The sequence below is a fragment of the Rhineura floridana genome, chromosome 4, assembly GCF_030035675.1.
Source record: "Rhineura floridana isolate rRhiFlo1 chromosome 4, rRhiFlo1.hap2, whole genome shotgun sequence".
Taxonomy (NCBI): domain Eukaryota; kingdom Metazoa; phylum Chordata; class Lepidosauria; order Squamata; family Rhineuridae; genus Rhineura; species Rhineura floridana.
The window spans coordinates 159803660-159828298 of record NC_084483.1 but is presented as its reverse complement, the minus strand read 5'-3'; the positions used below and the strand labels follow the sequence as shown (position 1 = coordinate 159828298).

The 24639-nt window shown below is 42.9% G+C and overlaps 1 protein-coding gene and 1 non-coding gene across 2 annotated transcripts in view; both read right to left on the bottom strand.

Moving 5' to 3' along the window:
* Positions 1–15314, bottom strand: part of WDR43 (WD repeat domain 43) — a 52373-nt gene extending 37059 nt beyond the window's left edge. Inside the window, exons 1-9 of the mRNA XM_061624959.1 lie at positions 14769–15314; positions 10404–10538; positions 8147–8265; positions 6133–6253; positions 4080–4219; positions 3660–3762; positions 1957–2021; positions 806–977; positions 36–122 (exon numbers count right to left, since the gene is read on the bottom strand). Of these exons, the coding sequence (XP_061480943.1) occupies positions 36–122; positions 806–977; positions 1957–2021; positions 3660–3762; positions 4080–4219; positions 6133–6253; positions 8147–8265; positions 10404–10538; positions 14769–15170 (1344 nt within the window). The 5' untranslated portion in view covers positions 15171–15314. The remainder of the gene's footprint in view (positions 1–35; positions 123–805; positions 978–1956; positions 2022–3659; positions 3763–4079; positions 4220–6132; positions 6254–8146; positions 8266–10403; positions 10539–14768) is intronic.
* On the bottom strand, positions 5925–6009 carry LOC133384746 (small nucleolar RNA SNORD53/SNORD92). Its single transcript, XR_009762676.1, has one exon. It is a non-coding gene; the product is annotated as a small nucleolar RNA SNORD53/SNORD92 (small nucleolar RNA).
* Positions 15315–24639: the final 9325 nt, after the last annotated feature.

The following is a 24639-nucleotide window of genomic DNA, read 5'->3' as shown; positions in this document are numbered from 1 at the left end:
ATTTCTTAAAAAATGAAATAAGATTTCAATCTCACCTTTGTTATAGCCATTTCTGTTTTAAGTGTCAGGGTTTTCTGAATATCCCTTACTAAGCATATATGCGGTTCTGTCGTATTTATAGTCTGTAATGGGTTGGGGGGGGGAGAAGAGGAGACACAAAAACACATTTCAGTGCCTTCACAGGTTGGTAATAGGTTTTAATCACAGCATGCAAGTAGTTTAAATAGTGGGACATACTCCTGAACAAAAGCTATTCAGGTTGTCCGTTAATCCCAATCAAGCAATTTATGATAATATAAACTAGGCCAACAAGGTTTTAATTCCAATTGGAGTATCTTTATTTAATAATATTTGTATACAGCTTAATTGTCAAAAACATTAATTTACATAAAACATAATATACTTTAAAACATCTGTAAAAGTCAGAAATTAAAAACAAGCTGAGCTAAAAAAATTCAAATATGAATTATATCAGTAGTTGGAAATACACATTATCAAAACAAGAAAATCACCTGTTCATATGCATGTCAGCTTTACATATCTGAGTACCTATTTTGCCTAAACAAAAAGGTTTTCAGCAGGGGACGGAAACAATACAACAAATATTGATTTATTACAAAAACAAGAGGGTATATGGAATGCTAGATTCTAAAGCAAATAAAGCTAAGACCAAGCTTTCCTGAAATATTACAAGGAGTATTGGACAAAGCACAGCATAAGTAGCAATCACCTCAACTGAGAGAATTTTTAATTTAAATTCTAAAGCATGATATCAGCTTCAGAGATTGTAAAAAGCTTTACATACCACTCTCTCAAAGACAGGATGTAAGGAGTTTCCATATACAAGCAGCAATGATTCTTTATCTGAACAAATTGCAGCTGCTAGAATAGGGATGGGCTTTGGTGTGGAATCACTATCTTCTCCAGATGTTGCTACCTGGATTGTACATTTTGATGTCAAGGGTTTTTTGCAGGACCTGCAAAGAAAGGAGTATGTTAAAAACAGATTAACTGTAAAATATTTAGCTAGCTTCATGACCTCTCAAAGCACAAGGCAGCTACTGATTATTGTCAATCTGAGCTGCTTTCCAATAGTGGCTGTCACACACCAAAGCAATTATGTAAAATACACACTGAGCTCAGTACTGAATTATGTTAAGAATTAAAGTCATCTGTACACCACCCTTCATAAAAAAATTATTCTGGGCTAGTTTATCTTGCCAGAACCAGCCATTAAGTAGCCAACCAAATTCTTCAGATGGTATGCCATCTACAAAACTGCCTCAAAGCACTACTGCTGCAGATGATAGAAGTCAACATGAACTAACTGAGAACTATGGCTATCATGTGCCAAGTTTGCCATTTTGCTGACAAGCAACAGCAAGTTAGACTTGCCTAAAATGATCATTAGTAAGTGCCCAACCACTTTCACAGTCATCTGCTTCAGCCACTGAAAGCATTTCAAGTAATACAACTGAAGGATTGCTATCAAAGACAACATTCTAAGAGTGTGGGCATGCACAGAAATGCTGGGCTGCATTAAAAGATAGTTTCAGAAACTTCCAAATAGAACCTTTTTGCTACAAAGATTTGCCTCACTACTCTCTTCTGCGCTTTTATTTATTTATTTATTATTTAATTTGTATCCCGCCCTTCCTCCCAGCAGGAGCCCAGGGCCGCAAACAAAGCGCTGAAAACACTTTAAAACATCATAAAAACAGATCTTAAAATAAATTTAAACAAAACAGCTTTAAAAACATTAAAAAAAACTTTAAAAAAGGGTTAAAAGCATTATTAAAAAACTTATTAAGCAGACTGGGATAGGTCTCAACCTAAAAGGCTTGTTGAAAGAGGAAAGTCTTCAAAAAGCGCCGAAAAGATAGCAGAGATGGTGCCTGCCTAATATTCAACACAAGATCAATATTAATATGTGCCTGCATTTAAATACCAACTCACCCATTCAAGACTTGTTCAAATAAGTGCAATTGTCCATCTCTGCATACAGCTGCTAACGTGACTGGCTGAAAAGAATGTATCCATCATCAGTTCAAAAAGACTACCATACTCAATATTCAGACAGTACTTTCCCTACTTTTATACATGTTTATCATACTCAGCACAGATAACTTTAAAATAAAGACAACTTATTTAAAATTACACACAAAAATATTGATTTAAATTAAGTTTTCCATTTTGAAATCACATTTCCTGAATGCACAAACATACTAAGCAATTGCTAAAAATGTTAAAAATACTGGGTTGGATCCAGACTAAAGTCATTCCAAGCGTAGACCCAATGAAATCAATAGATTAGCCATGGCTAACCTATTGATTGTAATAGGTCTATGTCCTTAAGAGAACAAATATATTACTATTTGGCACTCTGTACACATGTAAGGATGCTAAGCAAGATCACTTGAAGGCAAAGGCTACAATCATATGCACATCTACTTCCAAATTAGTCCCATCAAACAAAATGAGAAAAACGGTCCTGGGATCAGACTGTAAAACTATCCAGAGCTAGTGCTGGTAGTTACCAATAGTGTTGCTCAATAAGATGGAGTGTCCATACTACTTGTTTATTGAATCACAGAGTAGTAGAGTTGGAAGGGGCCTATAAGGTCATCAGGTCCAACCCCCTGCTCAATGCAGGAATCCAACTTATAAGGAGCCGCCCTTGGCTCCTACTGGGAGGAAGGGCGGGATATAAATAAAATAATAAATAAACTTCCCGACAGGTGGCTGCCAGCTGCCTCTTGAATGTCTCCAGTGTTGGAGGGGGCCCCTCCGCCCTGCAATTGGTTCTGTTGTCGTACCACTAACAGTTCGGACGTTTTTCCTGATGCTCAGTCAAAATCTGGCTTTCTCTAATTTGAGCCCATTATTCCATGTCGTGCACTCTGGGATGATTCAGAAGTGTTCCTGGCCCTCCTTTGTAGGACAACCTTTCAAATAATTAAACAGTGCTATCATAACTCCCGTGTCTTCTCTTCCCAAGGCTAAACATGTCCAATTCTTTCTGTTTCTCCTCTTAGGGCTTTGTTTCCAGTCCCCTGATCATTCTCATTGCCCTCCTCTGAACCCATTTAGGAGTTGTAAATCATCATAGCTAAAGAACCTACTGCAAAGCTTAGGTATCTGAGGGGCCGTATGGGCTCCATACATGTTCCTGGATGTACAAAAGATGGCCTCTCCTGACTGATCACATGCTAATCCCAGAGTCCAGTAAGAGGGAAAGTCCACACAACATGTAACAAATGATACATGAATTCATGTATCTTTTATAATACTTATGCAACTATTTCCCATCCCATGGCTCTTTTTCACATAAAAGAAGTCTTTAACTCAATGTACTTAAGGTTACAATTTATTTTAAGAGAGTGGGCGATAGCCAACTAAGTCACACTCAGAGTAGATGCTGTGAAATTAATGGACTTAGGTTACTTAAGTCCATTGATTTCAATGGGTCTACTCTGAGTATGACTAACATTAAATATAATCCACTGCATACATACTTTCCACTTAAACATGATTTAATTTTTTTTTAAATTACTGATTCTTAATTTATCCGGATAGTTGCATAAAATAGATCAGTTCCGAGCCAGAATAGTTTCCGTAAACTGGTATCAAAAAATAAATACTGAGAACATAAGCCATACCTCCTCTTTGCTTTCTGATATTGTCAGATCGATATGGATTGGTTCATCTGTAACCATGAAACTCATTACAGCATTCCTTTCTTTCCTGTCTGATCTCACCTGCCTTAAAATACAATAGCAAATTTTAAAACAATACAAAAAGAATGATACTGAAGAAGATGGGGGGGCAATCTAGGAAAGTTCCAGCTTCACAAAGATAAAGACAAAAAGAATAAGTTAACTGTATCATAATGTAATACAAGTACATATTCAGAATCCCGGAAATTTCTTTCTACACTGAATTGTCAAGGAGTGAGAGCCACATTTTTCATTATATCTGTTCACTGAAACAATCCAAAACCCACATTTTTGATCATGGAGTTTAATTTCATGTTTTGGGGTACAATGACAACACTGATCATTATGGGGAAAGCTACCTACCAAACACTGAGTAACCGGTCATGCACTGCTCCAGATAGGAAATACAGCCCTGTAATTCCATCAAAGGGTTGATTCTCATTGGGAGGGCGTACTGTGATAAACATAAGAGTTGATACTGATGTAGAATGTCCTGTGAAATGCTGGAAACAAAAAAATTGAAATGAAATCTAATTAAAAAATGTTAAGATGAAGATCTGTTCTACACCCCAATTCTAACAATTGTTAGAAACCAGTTCCACCAAAATCAATGGAATTTTTGTACTAGGGAATAAATTTAGGATTAAGATGAAAGGCAGCAAGTATTAAAGAAAGCCACTTTTAAATTCAATAAAAGTAAGCTTTTATACTGCAGCAGGAGTTATTTGTGCTTGGGATAAACGAAGAGGGAAACTGATAATGAATTTTCTACCCCCAGATAGAATGTAATTCCCTATGTGAGATTGAACAAGTTATTTTAAGAATCCATTTCAATACATTAGATCAGGATCACACGATGTTATTGATTTATATTTCTCCAGTCTATTATTCTTCCCATAAGGGTAATTATATTAATCTTTCCACAGAGCTTCCAAAGAAGGTAACATTTAAAAGGTGTCAGGCTCAACAACCAAAGAGGTCCCTGAGAGTAGTGGGAAACATTATATACTGGTTTTGCCTAATAATGCATTACATCTTGGGGTGGGTGGGACAGAGATTGCTTGTCAGTCTCATTTGTTCAGAGGTATTGCACTTCTGTGCGTAATGGAATCAATTTTTCCCAGGAAGTGTATTACAAAACAGAAAAAATATGTACAGGGTAATCATCTGTCAGTGTGCTACAAACATCTAGGTCTCAGGATATCCCTCATTTAATAATTCCTTAGGTAGATTTCAATATATCATTAAGACACATAACTAAAAAGAAACAAGGTTGAGTTGTTCAATGCAACTGTATATAAGTTAAATCTGTTGTGCTACACTGGCAACCAATTTAGAAGGACAAATACAGCGACAAAAAACACAGAAACTTAGCTAAAGCTACGCTATAGAATTTCAAACTTGTTCGTACGAAGGCAAGAATGAACTGGAGAGTGGGAGGAGCTTGACGCTCCTAGTCTTGACTTCAAAAACATTCTTGCCTTTGCACGATAGGTGGAGCTAAGACCCACAGTGATGGCCAGCCTCATATGGAAAATGGGATTAGACAAAGTCATGGATTATAAAATTATCACTGGCTACTATTTATGATGGCTGTATACTATTTATTTATTTAATTCATGTCCCGCCCCTCCTCCAGGATCAGAGGCAGTTATTTTGCTCATCTCCTGCTTATGGGCTTCCTAGAGGCACCTGGCTGGCCACTGTGGGAAGCAGAATGCTAGAAAAGATAGGCTTTTGGTCGATCTAGCAGGGCTCTTCTTATATATGTTTTCTTTTAACTAAAACAATATAGCCAGATCTACAGCAGCCTTTCCCAACCTTTGGGTCCCCAGATGTTGTTGGACTACAACTCCCATTAGCCACAGCCAGTATGGCCAATGGTCTGGAATGATGGGAATTGCAGTCCAGCATCATCTGGAGTCCCAAAGATTGGGAAAGACTGATAGAGGTTTTTGTGTGTGCATGCACTGCATACATAAGGATTGGTGGAAGCTAACTTCCCTGCCCCCACCTTCCTCTAGCAGCACACCAAAGACTCTTCCTAAGGTTGGGAGGCCCCACAAAATCAAGTAGACGCTTCCAGGAGTAAGAGTTGTCAGAGACTTCTACTGGATCAAAGAGCCTTCTGACAGCAGAGGGACACCACTGGATACAAGTCTATGCCTTTTGTAACTCAGATGAAGTTTGGTGAAGAGGCTGCTGGGAGCGCTCAGACACAGCCAAGGAATTTCTTGTCCTCATTCAACTGTCAGCCAGTCGAAACCACATTTTAAGAGTATCATCACAGCAAACTACCAGCAGTCTGAACATCTTACATTATATTACTTACACAAGATCAGGTGAAGCAACTCATCTCGGATAAAGAAGTTAGCAATCTTCCCTATATTCCACCCTGCTCCAAACAAATACTTACTCTGTAGACTTCCTTGGTCTCCAGGTCCCACAATTTGATAGATCGACCAGCTGAAAGAAGCATCTTACCATCAGGACTGATGCACAGTGAACTCACACTGCTGTTATCTCCTTTCCATTTGCTAGGAAGTTAGAAAAGAATGGGAACAACAACAGTGAGTACAACCTTACAATGAGCACATACCATGACAAGAAGGGGGAAAATTAGGAAACGTAGGAAAATACAGAATTCTGCAACATTAAATACTGGTTTAAGTATGTTAGATGCGCTAAGGGAAGCAGAAGCCAAGCATTTGAATTTTTTCTTGGGCAACGTTTGCAATGATTTTAATGTACTGGTATCGGTGAAAGGCATTGAATTTAAGAGCCTTGTGCCCATGGAAAAAATGTAACATAAATCAACATGCAAGGATGCTGAAAGATAAGCATGCCTCTCCTGTATGATAGGGGGTTGGGGAAAGGGAGAGCAAACAAGTTAAGAGGACAGATGTCATGTTCTCTTAAGTTGTCCTGTTCTCTTAAGTTATCTACCACTCAATATATTGATACTTCATTCCAGGGCTGTGGAGTCGTAAGCAATTTTGGGTGGAGTCAAGAGTCGGTAGAAATGTACCAACTACGACTTCAAAATAAATTTTGATTGACAAATTTTTTTAAGTATAAATTCACAATGTCAAAGAAGCTTCCCATGAAGTCAGCTATATCTGAGCATTTCACCATAACTCAAGATGGAAAATATTTTGTGTGTCAGTGTATGACAGGACCCAGATGAAGACAAATGCTGTGATGCCAAGATCAGCGCATGTTCAGGCAGCGATAAAAATGCTCCTACGAGAGCTTCCAATTTAAAAAGACATTTACAGCCCTTTCCAGGGCTGTGGAGTTGGAAGCAATTCTGGGTGGAATTGGAGTCAGACAGTAGAAAAATAGAGGAGTCGGAGTTGAAGGTTTGGCGTACTGACTCCACAGCCCTGCTTGATTCACTGGATAAACCTCAAGAAACAGAAGCATTAGAAATTATCACAAGCCACTAAGAAAAAAATGTGATGAATGCCTATTCTTGCCCTATGTAGGGCTCATCAGGACTGTGCTAGCCCAACTCACCCAAGTGTTGGCCTTCACATTTATAACAGCCCAAGACACACCTGCATAACTGATCTCTGGGCATTTGTATGTTAACAAACATGCCATGTACAACATGTGAATGTTAAACTGGGCACAGAAGAGGAAGGCAGCTTGCTTATGTGTAAGGTGTGAACACCTGCATAAGGCTTTCATATTCTGAATAATATATACTTTAGTTTAGGAAGAAACCAATTTCTTGCAGAAGCTCAACCACTTAAAGTGCTAGAAGAGATCACCAAGGAAGCAATATTCCTTTTCTCCAAATGAACAACTTGACCAACACAGAGAGTCTCATATTAAGTTTGTTTTTATTTTCAGAAAGTGTACTTCAATAAAATATTAATAACCAAAACAAATTCACAGCCCCTGTGGTTTATATTTTTCTGTAAGAAACTTTAAAGTAGGAATGCATTAATGGAGCTATCACTGAAATAAAATCAGATTCACTACTGTAATAGTATCAGTATTGATCTTATCACTGCACAGCTGTAAATTTCTCTAAGCACCTGCAGCATCTCATCTCTCCTATACCTATGATTTTTATCTAGTGTTCTCTACATTGAAAGGGTTTCCTGAGTATAACTAACATAACTCACAGAATGCTCTAAAGGAGAAATCCTTGTACCTGCAAAGCAGCCTACTCTCCATACCGCAGGCACCAATTTGATTGCTACAAGCTTCCCAACTTTAATGAAAATTCTTACTGCACACACCACAGCTAAAAGGAAATCACCTGCTTCAGAAAATACATCAACTTTTTTCTTTAAATGGTAATTAGTATTGCATCCAACAAAAGCTTCCAGTATCTTAAACCTCTGAAGTCTTATATCTGAATACCAAATGTGGCAATATATTTTGCCACATAGCAGCTGTTTTTAAGTCAGGCTTACCATTTCACTTTGCATGTCTGTGTGTTCCATTCCACAATATGTTTGTCATCTGAACAACTATATAAGCAACCATTGTTTTGGTGCCATCGTACACAGTTTATTTTATTGTCATGACCACTCTGAATGAAAAGAAAAAAGTTATTAGCATGCAATATCACTTCCTTAGTAGGGTAACAGCAATCTATGTTACTCTTCTGTGGTCATTTTAGTACTTTTTCTGCACTGTTTGAAACTAGGATGATATAACATTTGTCATCGGGGCTCTTATGAAATAGTCTGTTCCCTCTCAATCACTCCCAGTAACTTGATGCATAGGACAAAGCAGCACAAAACACAGCTTTCTTAGACAGGGCCAAACTAGTTATCGCAGCAGCAGACAGATGTGTTTAAACAAGATCCATCATACAGAAGGAGATGAAACATTTTAAACAGCAAAAGGGGGATGTGGGTGAGAAGTGCATAACTCTTATTGCACCCACTACTTTTCTCCCACAACCCTTCTCTTTACCCAGAGCACACACAGGATATCAGTGAAAAGTTGGGACAAACTGGAGATGTAAGTTTAGGGCAGGGCAACACCTCTGGATTCCTCACTCACATGCCTGTTACTGCTAGAAGCAGACCTCCACCCCAACTTTCTACACAACTGATGCAAACCATTGTTTAAATACATGGGTTTGCCATTGACACTCATAGTTTGGCTCTTAATAGTCACTTACATTACAGGAATTTATGTAGTTTTTTGAGCTCAATATGTACTTTCATTTGCTATCCTCTTTGGAACAAAGGGCTATTCAAATTCTGTATTTTTAAAAAAGGTAAGCAATCACTCCCTATTAAAAGAACAAATGGCTCAGAAAATATTAAGTTCTCCAGAACTCATCAGGCAAGATGTTACACAAGATAAGGGGTAAAATGGGGACAGCGGCCATTTTTCTTCTTCATCCCAGAATCCCAAGTATGTAACCTGATATCTCAGCAGCTGAGAGGACTTTAACTCTAAGATTTAGGTTGTAGGCAATCTGTGAGGAGACCTCATGGCTATAATATCCAGTCTAATTTTCCCACTTTTTTGTTTATTTTCCTCACCCAACTATCCCACCCCACCACCTCTCATAACATCTTGCCTGATGAAAAATTCTAAAGAAATTGGAAGTCTTCTGACTCTTTTGGTTGGTCCTAATAAAGGCATCACCCTGGTCTGACGTTGTTGTCCATTTCAATTTTGTACTGGCCAATTCTTTGATATTTGCAGGTGTTCACGTATTTTTAAATTATATTCCTGTGGAATGCGGACTAACGGCAGGACAACGAAAGTAGACTTTGCAAGCCCTTACAGTCGGTAAGAGACTTGTTCTTCTGGAGGGATAAACACCCATCATCTATTGCCAAATGGTCTGAGGACCACACCACTCTCGCTACATTTGAACATATTTTCTATTAACACCAATCTTGTATGGATACTTATTTTGACATCAAGTTGGAGAACTTACATTGACTTAGACTGCAATCCAATACATGTCTACTCAGAAGCAAGCTCCACTGGATTCAATGGGACTTACTCCCAGGTAAGTGTGTATTGAATTGCAGCCTTGCATGTTGAATTTCAGATGGATGTACTGATGGTTATCATATGCTTAATGTGAGCTGACAGTGCTGTTTGTTATTATGTTTTTCCCCCTGCCTTTTTTCTTTGCTTTTCCTTTTTCTTCTTTGTTGAATTTGTTATTAAAAAGATGATGATGATCATAAGGCATCAACCAACTGTGCACTTTGGAGGCTTTTTCTTCTTATTTATTACTATTTAGATCCCACCCTTACTTCCAAAAGGAGCCCAATTTGTCTATTACCCTTGTTTTTTATTGTTATTTTAAGTACCTCTATCCTGATCTCTCTCATATTCAATATCTCTACTCATACAAGAGATGTGTCTTAATTCTACTCTCTCTTTTCTTGTTAACTTTTCAGATTCTCACTGAAGCATTTTACAAAGGGGATCCTGGAGCATTACCATAGATTCTTTTGAGTATAAAATTAGGATAATTTATTATGTTAACTTTCATCATATATTTCATCAGAAACACAGGCATTTGAGGTTTCTAGGATATTCTTGCAGGTATTATTAAATCATTTGCTAACTACACCAATGCTTAAATCATTTTAAATGAAGCATGATCAAGTTAGTCTAGTAAAAACAATGCAAAAATACTATTTATTCTAGTTGCAGAAAAGTAATTATGGTGCAAGTAATACTTACTAGTTTACTCTGTAATTCTCCTTTTATTGTGCTGTATAATAAAATGCTGCCAGCTGCAGTACCAATAGCCAAAAGATCTAACCGTTCACCTGCTTCTACAGCTTCAGATTTCCTCTTCTTTCTCTGAGGGCCTTCCTATAAAGAGATACAAGTAAGAAGAGCAATAGTTTGGTTGGCTATATTAAATGAGAGGTTAACAGGTCAAATCAGGGGTAGACAATGTGGTATTCCTCTAGACTAAGCTGTACAACTCCCATCAACCCTGACCACTGGCTATGCTGGCTGGAGCTGATGGGAGTTGTAGTTCAACAACACCAGGAGGTCACCATGTTGGCTACCAAGTTTGTTCAAATATGAACAGGCATGAATTTAAAATCTTCATTTTTTTAAAGAAAACCCAGAACAAAGGCAAGCTCCTGCTTTACATACTTTTTTGCTCAAACGTGACAGGTTAAACTCAGTATATTTGTTGTCTTTATTTCAGTAAGGGCATATATGGAGCTTCCATTTTCAAAGAATAAATTCAAAAACAAACATTTTGTTCTCTTCTCCAAAGCAGGCTAAAAGTATTCTGCAAACTTTCTCTCCCAGCCACATAAGGAAAAAGACACTATCTTCATTTTATTGATGGGAAAAGTCAAGACAACTCAAAAATGGTGTTATTCACCTAAGTCAGGAAGGAGAGACAGGGTCTGGTGCTCCTTCCTGACTTCAGTTTGGTGCTTGTTCCCTTTTGTTTCTGCCTTCTGTTATTCACCTAAAGCCACAGGAAGAGTTAATATCAACTAACAGGCACTGTCATTCTTAACTGCCACCTTTACATTTTCATTAACTCAGGAGGGTTGTCTTGCTATGTTAACAAGGGACAATCATTTTTGCTACAGTTTAAATTATTTTAACCAGTTATTTGTTTGCTTCCTTTTTCTGTTGCACCCTACAGGACCCTCTCTTCTCTTTTTGGGTCACTCCAAGCCTCTTTATTAATCCCCCAGTACACCTTCTCCGCCATACTGCAGCATGCATGTTGTCTCCTCTCTCTGGCTCAGTTCACATGTAATGCTAAGCCAAATAATGGCTTAGCATGAATGTGTGGGTACCCAGAGAGAAACTTGTAGCCACTGCACTCTTCCCCAAGTCCTGCTGCTGCCATGCTATCCAAGGCTAAGCCATGTTTTGGCTTAGTATGTCATCCAAAACAGGGTCATGGTTTGTCTTGCTACAAACCACAATCTGTACCCAAGATTTGTTCTTGATTTATAGCTTGTGGTTTGTCTTAAGTGAGACAAACAACAAGCCTGAGTTTGGGCAACATGCTAAGCCAAACCATGGTTTAAGCCCTGGATAGTGCAGCAGCAGCATCACTAGGAGATGAGTGCAGCAGCCATAACCTCCTCTCCAGGAGCCCACATGCACATGTGTTTACAGTAAGCCAAGCTTTGGCTTTGTGCTACATGCAAACAGTGGTCTCTCTATTGCACCATGGGTCTGAACCCTACCCTCCATTATCCCCCCTTTTTCTATTTCCCTACACTCAGCTTGTAAGTCAGGGGTTCTTAAGCTGTGGTCCATGGCTTCATGGGTTCATGAACCAGGTGCAAAAGACAAAAACAGTTTCCAATGCAATGAAATAAACTGTATTTATTTATAGGGAACCATAGGTTTCATTAGATTCTCAAGGACATCTGTGACCCCCAAAAAGGTTAAGAACCACTGTTGTAAGTGAATCATATTGAAAATAGTACTGATTTCAAAGCCAACACCATCAAGTTAGAAATGTAAGGCTATCTGGCTTTTTTGCATAAATGTTCTCTAAACTGTTAGATTTGTTCCTCTCTGCAGACTACCAAAGTTTTCTAGAAAATATTTTACAGGTTTCAGATCTCAGTAGAGAGGGAATATCAAGTAAAGATCCTGAAGTAAAAACAACCTACTCTCAGATGCTGATCAAACAGGATACCAACCGAGGAAATAAAATTCCCTTAAACACAGAATGCCCCAGTTTTGGAAAAATGCCCCAGTTTGGGAAGAATGTTTCCTGTTTCATACTAATCTATGACACTCCCAGTTTTGGTAACAAGCCTTACCTCCCAATGTGAAGAGTCCTTTAATACATGTTGGTCTAAGTATATATAGGTAAGCTACATGTGAACAGGGTGTTTCAGCATCTGAATTCTTTCAAGCGATATTTTTAATATAGTGATGCCAGTATTTTTATGCTTGGACACATTCATATCAACATCCATATTCAAACTATGTGACCTATATGAATGGGCTCAAGTAGTTCCTCCTTTTTATATACAGTAAAAGGAGTTTTGCAACATTTTGTCCAAAAGTGGCTAAAAAGGTTCCTATGGAAACAAAGTTGATGAAATAGTTTGTCTGTACCTGACAGTGACCCATGATGTGACCTTTGGGGAAAAAATGTGCATTAATTTTCCTCATTCAAAATTGTGCTCTACTTGCCACAGGGCTAGTAGTAAGTTTGTTGGAAAGCTGAAAAAACCAAGATAAAAAGGACATTCTCTTTAAGTCCAAGAAGGCTGTGGTTATATAGTAGTAGCTGCCTCTATTTATTTGTTCACATATCAGAATTAGTACAAAGAACTTCCAAGGCTACTGATCCATGGAGATCATCAACAAACAATTAATAGATGAAATGTGGTAAAGTCACTAGAATCCTCCATGGACCAATAGAAAGGGTAGGCTATAAATAAAATAGTAAATTAGGATACTAAGACTGCAATCCTATACACTTATCTGGGAGTAAATCTTCTTGAACTTAATAGGACTTACATTTGAACGTTAAGATTTTGCTAAAATAGAACAATAGTTACACTCCATGGCAAACGAAAGCTGTTAACAGTACAAGGCTCCAGCCTTCAAAAGCAAAACTTAAAAAAAAAAGAGCAGGAAGGCCACTATACATAGGATCAGACTTGAGAGTAGTTGGAGATGTAAAGGCAACAGGATCCTTTACAACTTACAGACTGACGAGCACAAACTCAGCACAGTCCACTAAGGATCACCCTCAATTACTCACTTCTTTTCTTTAATAATTGAGCAAGGCTCTCTTAACTAACAACCTAATTCTCTATATTTTGACTTAAAAGTAGGTCCCACTGAGCTTAATGGCACGTACTCCCAAGTAAGCACAGATAGGACTGCACCCTTAAGAGGACAGCAGTACTCCCCTAATCTCACTGCATACACAAATATTCTCCCTTGTCACTTCCCACTTCTAACTCTCTCAATAAAAGAGATCCCTACAGGAAGACCAGATTCCTCCATTTGGATTCATTTGTACAGGATAGAGTAGTGGGGTGCACTGAGGGTAGGCCAAAACTGCTCCACACCTTCTTTTACCAACTATTAAGGATGATGAAGCCCAGTCCTTCATAGCTTGATCTGGGGAGAGGGGGTCATTTCATGGTCACAGTAAAGCAGTATAGCATTTGGGGAACTGGCTTCATGTACATACATATGCACCATCCAAGACTGAGCCCTCGGCACCAGGCCCAGAATCAAGAATTGAACTTAGGAAATACTGAGATCGGGCACAAGCACTTGCTTTACATGCAAAGAGTCCCAAATTCAATCTCTAGGTAGGGCTGCAAAAGTCTCCCGCCTGAAACCTAGAGAGCCACTGCCAGCCACTGTAGAGAATGAGGATTTATGATAGATCTATGGTCTGGCTTACCATAAAGTCCTATGTTCCTAACTTGGAATTCTACCCAAAATGGGAGGGAGCGACCCAAATTACCTTTACAGGCCCACCTTAGGTTCCTCAGTCAGGGTTGGGAGGGTGTTTTGTCCTGGTGGCGCAGATTAAACTCACTTCGAACAAGGTTTCCAAGTCTTTTTCCTTCCCCCAGCCACCATGCGATAGGCTCGGGGCAGAGCCAGAGTGGCACACATGTGCTACAGCTGCGGCCCAAGAGTGCTCTGGTGCAGAATGGGGCCACAACAGAGAACCCCAAGACAAATTGGGAAAGGAGAAAGGGAGAAGAGAAAAACAGACACCCCCCTCACTACTACAGAACCTTCCCCCCCCAAAAAAAAAATAAAAACGAAGAGTGGCCGACCGGGAAGAGGCCGGGCTCCTTTCTCTTTAGCACCAAGGGCCCAGTCACACGTGAGAAGACGAGGCCAAGCATGGATTGTTGCTACTTCCAAGTGTATTTCTTGCGGGGTCTTCTCCTTTTCCTCCCCCCTCCCCCCGTGAGGAGTGACAAGCGCCCCCTCGTGCGTGAGGAAGGCAGTTCAACACATAGCGGGGGTGGGGAGGAGAGGCCCAGCCTTCCCCCCACAGACATACCCTCATCCCGTTCCCCGCCGCCATCGCAGCTGGGCCGACCCCCAGAATACCTTGGTGATAGATGCGCGGCCTCCTCCGGCGCCCGGCGGCGCCCAAGCCAAGCAGGTACAGGCAGCGCTGAGATGGGCAGAGGGCACGTACTCGTGGTGCAGGCGGCTGCTGGCCGTCTCCCACACGCGGAGCCGCCCGTCCGGCCCGGAGAGCGCTAGCAAGCGCTGCTCATGGGGGGAAAAGGCGCACGGGGTCCCTGCCAGGAAGACGGGGGTCTGGAAGGCGGCCGCCTCGTCCCCGCACGCTGTGTCTCCTGCCGAGACCCCCGCTCCTGCCACCGCCGCCATGGCGCTCACTTCAAGCCCGGCCCTCTCTGTTCCCAGCAGGCAGGCGATCGGCCCCGCAGCAAGCCACGTGTTCGGGCCGTCGCGCAAGCGTACTCGCCTCAACGCGCTCCGCATGGATGCAAGGGCTGACGGGTTCCGCCTGAGCCTCGCCTTCGGGCCTTCCCTCTACCCTGAGGGGACTTCGCCTCAAGTCAGTCAGTCAAGTGTGAGAGACGCGACCTGGAAGTTCCTCTTAGGACACCGGCGTCGTTTCTAACCTTGTTTAAGTCCCACCCCGGCTTAGTTCCATGGGGCTTGCTCCCGAAATAAGTGCGCATCAGTATTTTGGTGGAACCATGGGACTTACTTCCAAGTAATGCTGAATAGGATTGCGGCGATTATCTAGGCTGTTAAATCCAATGCACGCTCGTTTGGGAATAAGTGAGAACTGGAGTCAGGGAAGATTTACTTCCCAATAAATATCATTTATAGTACAGTATATGTATGCTGCTGTTTAGCCATAACGGTTCTTGAAGCATTTCATCATCATACAGTTAAAAATGGCAATTTTGCACAAGCAGTATAGAAAAAAAGAAAGCAAAAATGCACAAATTCAATTGGATGCCAATGGACTGTAGATTATAACATCTGCCCATGACCGACTTTACACTGCAATTCTATACCGATTTACCTGGGAGTAAGCATCAATGAGCTCTGTGGGACTGCACTTGTTAATCATATTTGTTTATTTCCCTCATATCCTATGTTTCCTCCAAGGAACTCAGGGAGGTGTACGTAGATGGAGTTATCTCTCCTTTACCTCCACAAGAGCCCTGTGGGGTAAGTTAGACAGTGAGCTACAGGGTCTAGTTTTTGGTCAACATTCTAACCGCCATACTATGGCACTGGGCCTTGAACTGACTCTGGCATAGGAAACATGTTCTTACATCCTGGTGAGCCTTTGCTCAGGTTAGAGACCTATGTGAATGAGGCATAAGTGGTTTGCCATCAATCTGATAATAGTGGGCTTGCTTTATTTGAGCACTATCAAGACCCAGAAAGAGAAAATTCATGCATGCTCACCTGACTTTGTCCTTTTAAAATCTCAACTTAGTGAGAATGAGGTTTTGTTTCAGATGCCCCCTATTTTAAGAAATACTAATTTTAGCCACTATTATGCCATATTCCAGAAGTGCTATCTTATTAATAAGCATAACTTCTTTTTTTACTATTTCTAGGAATGGTGTCACCCTTTCTTTACAGAAGTGTGTGTGTTAAGAAACAAACAGGGATGCCTGCTGTGGTGTTTGTGTGAGCTGCCCTGGAAATGTTTTTGCATTGAAGGACAGAGTATAAATTTATCAAATAAATGTGAAGTGACTGTGTTCTAAAATAAGGGCCAAAAGTTCTGACACAGAAAAGTTTATCTACCCACCATGGCCCCATCTGATTTTGTTGTCACAAACATCTGTAATTTTGCACAACACTGTGACGGTTTCAAAATGGCTAACATGGGTTTGTCTATTCAAACATCTCTCCCCCCAAAATCAGGCATAAAATAGAATTACCTTAAAAACAAGTGCTGTCCTCAAAATTCTAAACATCCTAAGTTCCCCCATAACTTTGTTTATAGATGGTATTTTGAAGGTCTAACAGGGATGCCAATCAAATGTTATTTAAACTAGGATAGCTTTAAAATCAGGGTTTCAGAGGAAGGACCATAGTTCAGAAGTAGAGCACATGTAAAAGGTCCCAGGTTCAGTCCCTGGAATCTCCAGTTAAAAAAGTTTCCAGTTTGCAAGTGATGGGCAAGATCTTGGGCTGGGATTTTGGAGATCCACTGTCAGTTAGCTCAGACAATACTGGGCTAGATGGACAAATACAGTAGGGCCCTGCTTTTCGGCTGCCTGCTTTTCGGCATTCTGCTAATACGGCGGCTTTCAATTAGAGTAAGGCCCCACTCATAGGGTGCTTGTTCCGCTTTTACGGCATTTTACGGGCATCGGGCATCATTCTATTGAATGAGTTCCACTTTTCTGCGGGTTTCGCTTTTAGGCAGGGGTCTGGAACGTAACCCGCCGTATGAGTGGGGCCCTACTGTAACCTGACCTGGTATAAATCATCTTCCTGTGTTTCAAATAAATCACTCTGGGGATTATTTTAACTTTGTCCTATCAACTTTAGATATACCTACATAGAGGTAAATTCTACTGAAATTAATAGAATTTGCCTATTACTGTTGAGCCTCAGCTCTCCCTGGAAGAGCAGGGAGGGGAAAGGCATGACTTGCAGGCACCTCAGCTGCCAGAAGTCACGGAAGACCCAGAACTTGTTGAGTCTGAGCAGGACCTTGGGGGGGGGGGGAAGCAAGCCTGAATTCGAGCCAATTCCCACTGATAGCGCGATCTCCAAAGAGGAGAGCGCGCCGCCTCCAGTTGTTGCAGAGGAGCCGTTGGGGGAAACTCCGGAGAATGTGCCAGCTCCTCCCTCGCCAAGCAGTTCTCAGGATGCCACCAGCGTGACGCAGCCTCCTAACCTCAAGTCTGCTACTCAGGAGCAGGTGTCTTCTGATGAGCTGTTGGAAACACGCTCCCCGTCACCTTGCTCCCGCCGCCATGAGAAACGGACAGGGCAGAGACAGGACTTGCGAAGGAGTCAGAGATTATGTTCAAAAACGTTCCCTACTTAAGCTTGCAGCTCACAGTGGGGAGTTGCTGAGTCAACTTCCTTCATTTGCCGCAGAGCATGTCTAGAGTGTAGTTAGGGACTCTAAGTGAGTTAGTGTAGGTTTTTCTATGAAGCATAATGCCTTTGATGTATCCATTACTTTAATAAAACGAGATTTAATTGCACCTGCGTGGTTCCAGCTCTGGACGGGACAGTTTGACTCAGCTGCCATCCCTACTCAAATCTGTTCCCATGACGGACGACATGGACCTGGATGGAGCAAGAGGGGGATACCTATCACCCTGGAAACCTTGTACACCAAGATCCAGAACCTCTGAGCTACCACGCAAGCCCTGCAAACCGAGAACCAGAACCTTAGATTCGTGATGCAAGCCCTGCAAACGGATAACCAGAATCTCAGAGCCTTGATTGCCCAAGTCCAAGCTGCGCCGCCCAGAGTGGCGGCAGCCCCTGTTAAATCTCCAGTGTGACTCCTTGTTCAATACGGGGGCCAGAGTAAACAGTTTGCTATGTTTCTAGCCCAGTGTGAGTTGTACATTCAGGTACGCCAAGTTGAGTTCCCAACCGATGATGCGAAGGTGGCATTCATCATTAGTTTACTGGAGGGAGAAGCGGCCAAATGGGCCACACCGTATTTAATTCGCAATGACCCGGTGCTGCAACAGTTTGATGCATTTAAGGATGCAATGGGGGAGATGTTCTGAGACCCCCAGAGGAAGGAGACGGTGGACCGCCAATTAGGAACCCTAAGACAGGGAAAGGGGTCCGTGAAGGCGTACACCAATGCTTTCCGCGTCTTGTCTCAAGAAACGGAGTACAACGACCCCGTCTTGATGTATTTTTACAGAAATGGACTGAGTTCAGATGTTTTGGATGAACTGGCACACTCCACACACCCCAACACCCTGAGGGGTTTGATTCAATTGAGCCTGCAGATAGACAGCCACCTGGAAGGGAGGAAGTTGGAACAACGGATGGAACCTTCTCGGTCCCAGGTTGTGGCTCCGCTGCCTCGCGCATGCCCCATACCCAGCTCAGCCGTCCCTACTTTCTCAGGAGAGGAGCCCATGCAGATTGGGGGGGCCCAGACCGCGTTGGACAGAGGAGGAGAGGGAAAGGCGCTGAAGGGAAGGACTGTGCCTGTATTGCGGGAAGCCAGGCCACCTCGCTCGAAACTGTGCAGTGAAGACCGGAAGACCCCAGCCACCGGAAAACTTCACATCCCAGCTCTCATAGAGGCTAGAGAGTTGGGGGGTGACACAGACATTGAGCCTCCGCCACGACCCCTTCCATCCCAAGGTGCCCTCCTGTTACCCCTTCGTATCACCCTGCCCTCGGGCTAGAGTTTCTCAGCCAAGGCTATGATTGACAGCGGAGCATCCTCTTGTTTCATGGACCGAGATTTGGCGCGGCACCACACTATTCCCACATGAGAACTGAGCCAGCCGTTGGCAGTGGAAACAATAGATGGTTGGCCCCTGAAGTTCGGGGGAGTAACCCGAGCGACCGAGGTTTTGGAAGTGGCAGTCCCTGGACATTGGGAAGACCTGTCATTCTATGCGGCATCCTTGCCTCGCTTTCCGGTGGTGCTGGGCATGCCTTGGTTGGTCCAGCACCACCCCACAATCTTTTGGGATGAAGCGGTGGTGGCTTTTACCTCCAAGTACTGTCATCAACACTGCCAGCCTGGGAAGAAGCCGGAGATCTTGGCAGGGGTGCCTTCTCCAAGGGAAATAATCTTGCCAGCCAAGTATGGGGACTTTCGAGACGTATTCGACAAAAAGGAAGCGGATCAACTCCCTCCTCATTGGCCCTATGATTGTGCCATTGATTTGATGCTGGGGGCGCGCATCCCCGCCAGGCGAATCTACTCTCTGTCCGAACCGGAGTTGGCAGCGCTAAGGGAGTTTCTAGACACTGACTTGAAGAAAGGCTTCATTCGCCCTTCGCAGTCCCCAGCCGGCGCACCCTTTGTTAAGAAAAAGGGAGGGAGCTCCGCCCATGTAATGATTATAGAGCCCTCAACCAGATCACGATCCCCAGCATCTCATCAGCGAGATGCTGGAGCGGTTGCGATCCGCCAAAATTTACATGAAACTGGACTAGAGAGGAACTTATAACTTGGTGCGGATCAAGGACGGGGATGAGTGGAAGACCGCATTCAAGACCCGTTACAGTCAGTACGAGTACCTAGTCATGCCCTTCAGATTGTCGAGGGCTCTTGGAGTCTTCCAGAATTTCATATATGACATCTTCAGAGACTTTGTGGACCGTTTTATGATTGTTTACCTGGACGATATCTTGATTTACTCGGATACCCCAGAAGAACACGACGCACATGTGCGCGCAGTGTTGCAGAAGTTAAGGGAACACCACCTTTACGTTAAACTTGAAAAATGTGGGTTTGACCTGACCACTTTCGACTTTTTGGGGTATCGAGTCTCCCCAGCAGGAGTAGAAATGGACCCGGAGAAGGTCCATTGCGTACTCACGTGGCAGCCTCCCAAGACCAAGAAAGATTTGCAGCGCTTCTTGGGGTTTGCCAATTATTACCATCGGTTCATAGCCAACTACTGCAAGCAGACGCAGCTGCTCACGGACTGCCTGAAGGGCTCGGGACCTTTCCGTTGGACGGAAGCTGCTCAGGAAGGCTTCGAGAGCCTGAAGCGAAGGTTTGCCACAGAACCAATTCTGCAACATGCAGACCCTGCACTACCTTTTGTGGTAGAGTCAGATGCCTCGGATGTAGCGATCGGAAGCATCCTTTTGCAACCGGCTCAGAAAGGGGGAGGACTGAAGCCTTGCGCCTACTTTTCCAGAAAATTAACCAACTCTGAACAAAACTACACCATGTGGGAAAAGGAGCTGTTGGCCATCAGAGATGCCTTTGAAGCCTGGAGGCACCACCTGGAAGGGGCGCAGCACGAAATCGAGGTGTGCACGGACCATCGTAATCTTGAGAGTCTACACACCGCCCGCAAACTCAATCAACGGCAAGTGCGCTGGGCCCAGTTCTTTGCATGGTTCCATTTCAAAATCCATTATATATCCCAAGCACAGAATAAGAGGGCAGATGCCCTATCTTGGAAACTGGAACATCTGAGGGACCCCACCCCAAGACCGTTACAGTTCATTATTCCTCCCGAGAAAGGAGTGGTTGGGGCTTGTCAAGACTCCTGGGAGGCTGAAGTACGTGAGGCGCAAAAACAGGACCCATTTGCCCAGGGGCAGCAGGATAGCATAGGCGCGCTGCCCAAAGCAGAACGGAAGGACTTCACATGGAAGGGTGACATACTGCACCATCAGGAGGCTATTTATGTGCCCCCCAGAGAACTGAGAGACAGGTGCTACGTCAGTATCATGACACCCCCACGGCAGCCCACTTCAGGGTCTTTAAGACCATTCAAGCCATCACCAGGGAGTTCTGGTGGCCCAAGGTGAAGAAGGACATAGAGTATTACGTCCGCTCCTGTCCCACTTGCATGAAGGCCAAACATGCCACTGGGAAGCCGTCTGGGCTGTTGGAACCCCTTCCTACTCCACCAGGACCATGGCGGATGGTTACAATGGACTTTATTACAGACCTCCCACCTTCTCAGGGGAAAACCACAGTTTTAGTGGTGGTTGATGCCTTCTCAAAAATGGCTCATTTCATTCCATGCGCTGGGCTCCCAAGCGCTCAAGACACCGCCAAGTTGTACGTTCAAAACATGTACCGGCTGCATGGACTGCCAGACAGATTGGTTTCCAACCGGGGAACACAATTTACAGCGCGCTTTTGGCAAGCATTGTGGAAGTTACTACAAAGTGAATTAAGATTGTCATCTGCTCATCATCCTCAAACGGATGGTCAGACAGAGAGTGAATGCAATTTTAGAACAATATTTACATTGTTACGTGGGTTACCAGCAGGACAATTGGATGTCCTACCTGCCTTTAGCGGAATTTGCCTATAATAATGCAGTGCATTCACACACGCAACAGGCTCCTTTCTTCGCCAACTTTGGCCATCACCCCCGAGCGTTCCCTGCCCCAAAGGACTACCTCTCCGTCCCAGCCGCCGAGGATTTCCTGCAGGAACTGCACGCTATGCAACACTTGCTCCAAGAACAATTAGAACGAGCCAAGGTGGATTACAAACATGCACCCGACCAGCACCGGCAAGAGGGAGTCCTCATTCAGGTGGGAGACAAGGTGTGGGTGTCTACACGTTATTTGCCTATGCCTGGCAGGTCTCGTAAGCTGCAGGATAGGCGTGTAGGGCCCTTCGAGGTGGAGGCGCAGATCAACCCTGTGGCTTACAGACTAAAGCTGCCTCCCACTTTTAAGATGCACCCGGTCTTTCACTGGGCGTTACTGACGAAGGACGCTCCTCCCAACCCTCACCGCCTGCAGGTTGAGCCTGCACTACCGTTGTTGGTAGATGGGAAGGAGGAGTACAAGGTAGAACAGATATTGGACTCGAGAAAGTGTCGCGGGCACCTTCAGTACCTGATTCATTGGAAGGGTTACAATCCATCAGAACATTCGTGGGAAACAGCAGAGGATGTGCATGCCCCAACCTTGGTGAGAGAATTCCATGAGGCTTACCCTGCAAAACCCAGACCTCGGGGGTGGGAAGGGTTAATGCATGGAGGGGGATGATGTTGAGCCTCAACTCTCCCTGGAAGAGTGGGGAGGGGAAAGGCATGACTTGCAGGCGCCTCAGCTGCCAGAAGGCGCGGAAGACCCAGAACTTGTTGAGTCTGAGCAGGACCTTGGGGGGGGGGAAGCAAGCCTGAATTCGAGCCAATTCCCACTGATAGCGCGATCTCCAAAGAGGAGAGCGCGCCGCCTTCAGTTGTCGCAGAGGAGCCGTTGGGGGAAGTTCCAGAGAATGTGCCAGCTCCTCCCTCGCCAAGCAGTTCTCAGGATGCCATCAGCGTGACGCAGCCTCCTGACCTCGAGTCTGCTACTCAGGAACAGGTGTCTTCTGATGAGCTGTTGGAAACACGCCCCCCGTCACCTTGCTCCCGCTGCCATGAGAAACGGACAGGGCAGAGACAGGACTTGCGAAGGAGTCAGAGATTATGTTCAAAAACATTCCCTACTTAAGCTTGCAGCTCACAGTGGGGAGTTGCTGAGTCAACTTCATTTGCCGCAGAGCATGTCTAGAGTGTAGTTAGGGACTCTGTTAGTGTAGGTTTTTCTATGAAGCATAATGCCTTTGATGTATCCATTGGTTTAATAAAACGAGATTTAATTGCACCCGCGTCTCAGACTCGTGGTTCTGGCTCTGGACCGGACAATTACCTCCATCCTGTAATGCATTTGTTAGAACATTAAAGGCAAATAGTATTCATATTTTCAGTTTTTGTTACAAGGATGTGATTTACTATCCACCACCTTGATCCTAAATATGCTCAGAAGGAAATCCCATTGACTCAGGGAAACCTCCTTAAAAGTGCCACCACTGCACTATTCCAAAATAAGATGGGGGAATCCAGATCAAGATCTTAAAACAGTTGTCTTCCCACTCACCCCAATGACATCATGTAGCACCTGGTGATTTGCCAAAATCTGTACTTTTTTCTAAGCCTCCCTGAAGTCTTTCCCAATTTTGTATTTAGTTTGACATATTTTTCCATCTCAAAAGTATATTCTCCATGAGTATTTGTTGAACCTATAGCTGCTCTTCTACATATTTCATGTGATTCCCGGTTTTGTATCACCTCAGTGTGGAACAACAAAAGGAACAGTCACTGTATGTCCATATCAAGTAAGATATTTGTAAAGACTGACATCTGCTGGGATGCATGTTAGACGATGGAAGGCAGTCTCTACTAACAGAGGGAATGTGGAGGCAGTTTCCTCTGCAGCCAGGCTTATACAGACAATTAAGAAAAAGGTTTTCTGTAATAGTCAGCTCGTGATCTGTTTTAATTTTTGTGTAGGCTTTTTATTGTATCGTAATGGTTCTAAACTGCTCTGATATTTTTAATGAAATTGCAGTATACAAATGTTTTTATAAATAAATAAGAAGCTGCTGCCTATCCCTGACTCCTATCTTCTACTCTCACTGTGACGAACTCTCACCCATTATAAATAATGGATAGGCACACCATACCACTAAAAAAAATACATTCTACAGTTGATTATTTAAAAGTACAAATAAACTATAGTAGATATTGCTGACAAACTGTTTATATTATTACTACTCATTTTTGTGCTGCAACATTTAGTTGATTAAAAAAACCTTTTTAAATGGAAAACTTTTTTAAAAAATTGTAAAGTATTTTAACCCAAGAATGTACAAAAACCATGGGAGGCACTGCACCATCTCAAAATAAGCACACTTTCTCTCACACACTTCTTTCTTTTAAGAACATTTTTCTCCTTCAGGAGTATTATTTTAGTGGTATGTCAATTTATATAGATTCACAGACAATCTGAAATAACTATTGCATCCATAATTGATTATTTGATTAACACTTGTAGATTTAATCAGTAAAGCTTTCTTTATTCAGATGAAAGCCCTACTAATTTTCTTTCCCATCACTCAGCCACTACAGGCTTACAATAATTCTATGCTGCTCTGCCTAATAAATAGGTATATTGATATAATCATGTGAATGTACTCCTATACATTTCTTTGTTGTTATGTGCCTTCAAGTCGACTATGGTGACCCTATGAATCAGTGACCTCCAAGAGCATCTGTCATGAACCACCCTGTTCAGATCTTGTAAGTTCAGGTCTGTGGCTTCCTTTATGGAATCAATCCATCTTTTGTTTGGCCTTCCTCTTTTTCTACTCCCTTCTGTTTTTCCCAGCATTATTGTCTTTTCTAGTGAATCAGGTCTTCTCATTATGTGTCCAAAGTATGATAACCTCCGGTTTCATCATTTTAGCTTCTAGTGACAGTTCTGGTTTAATTTG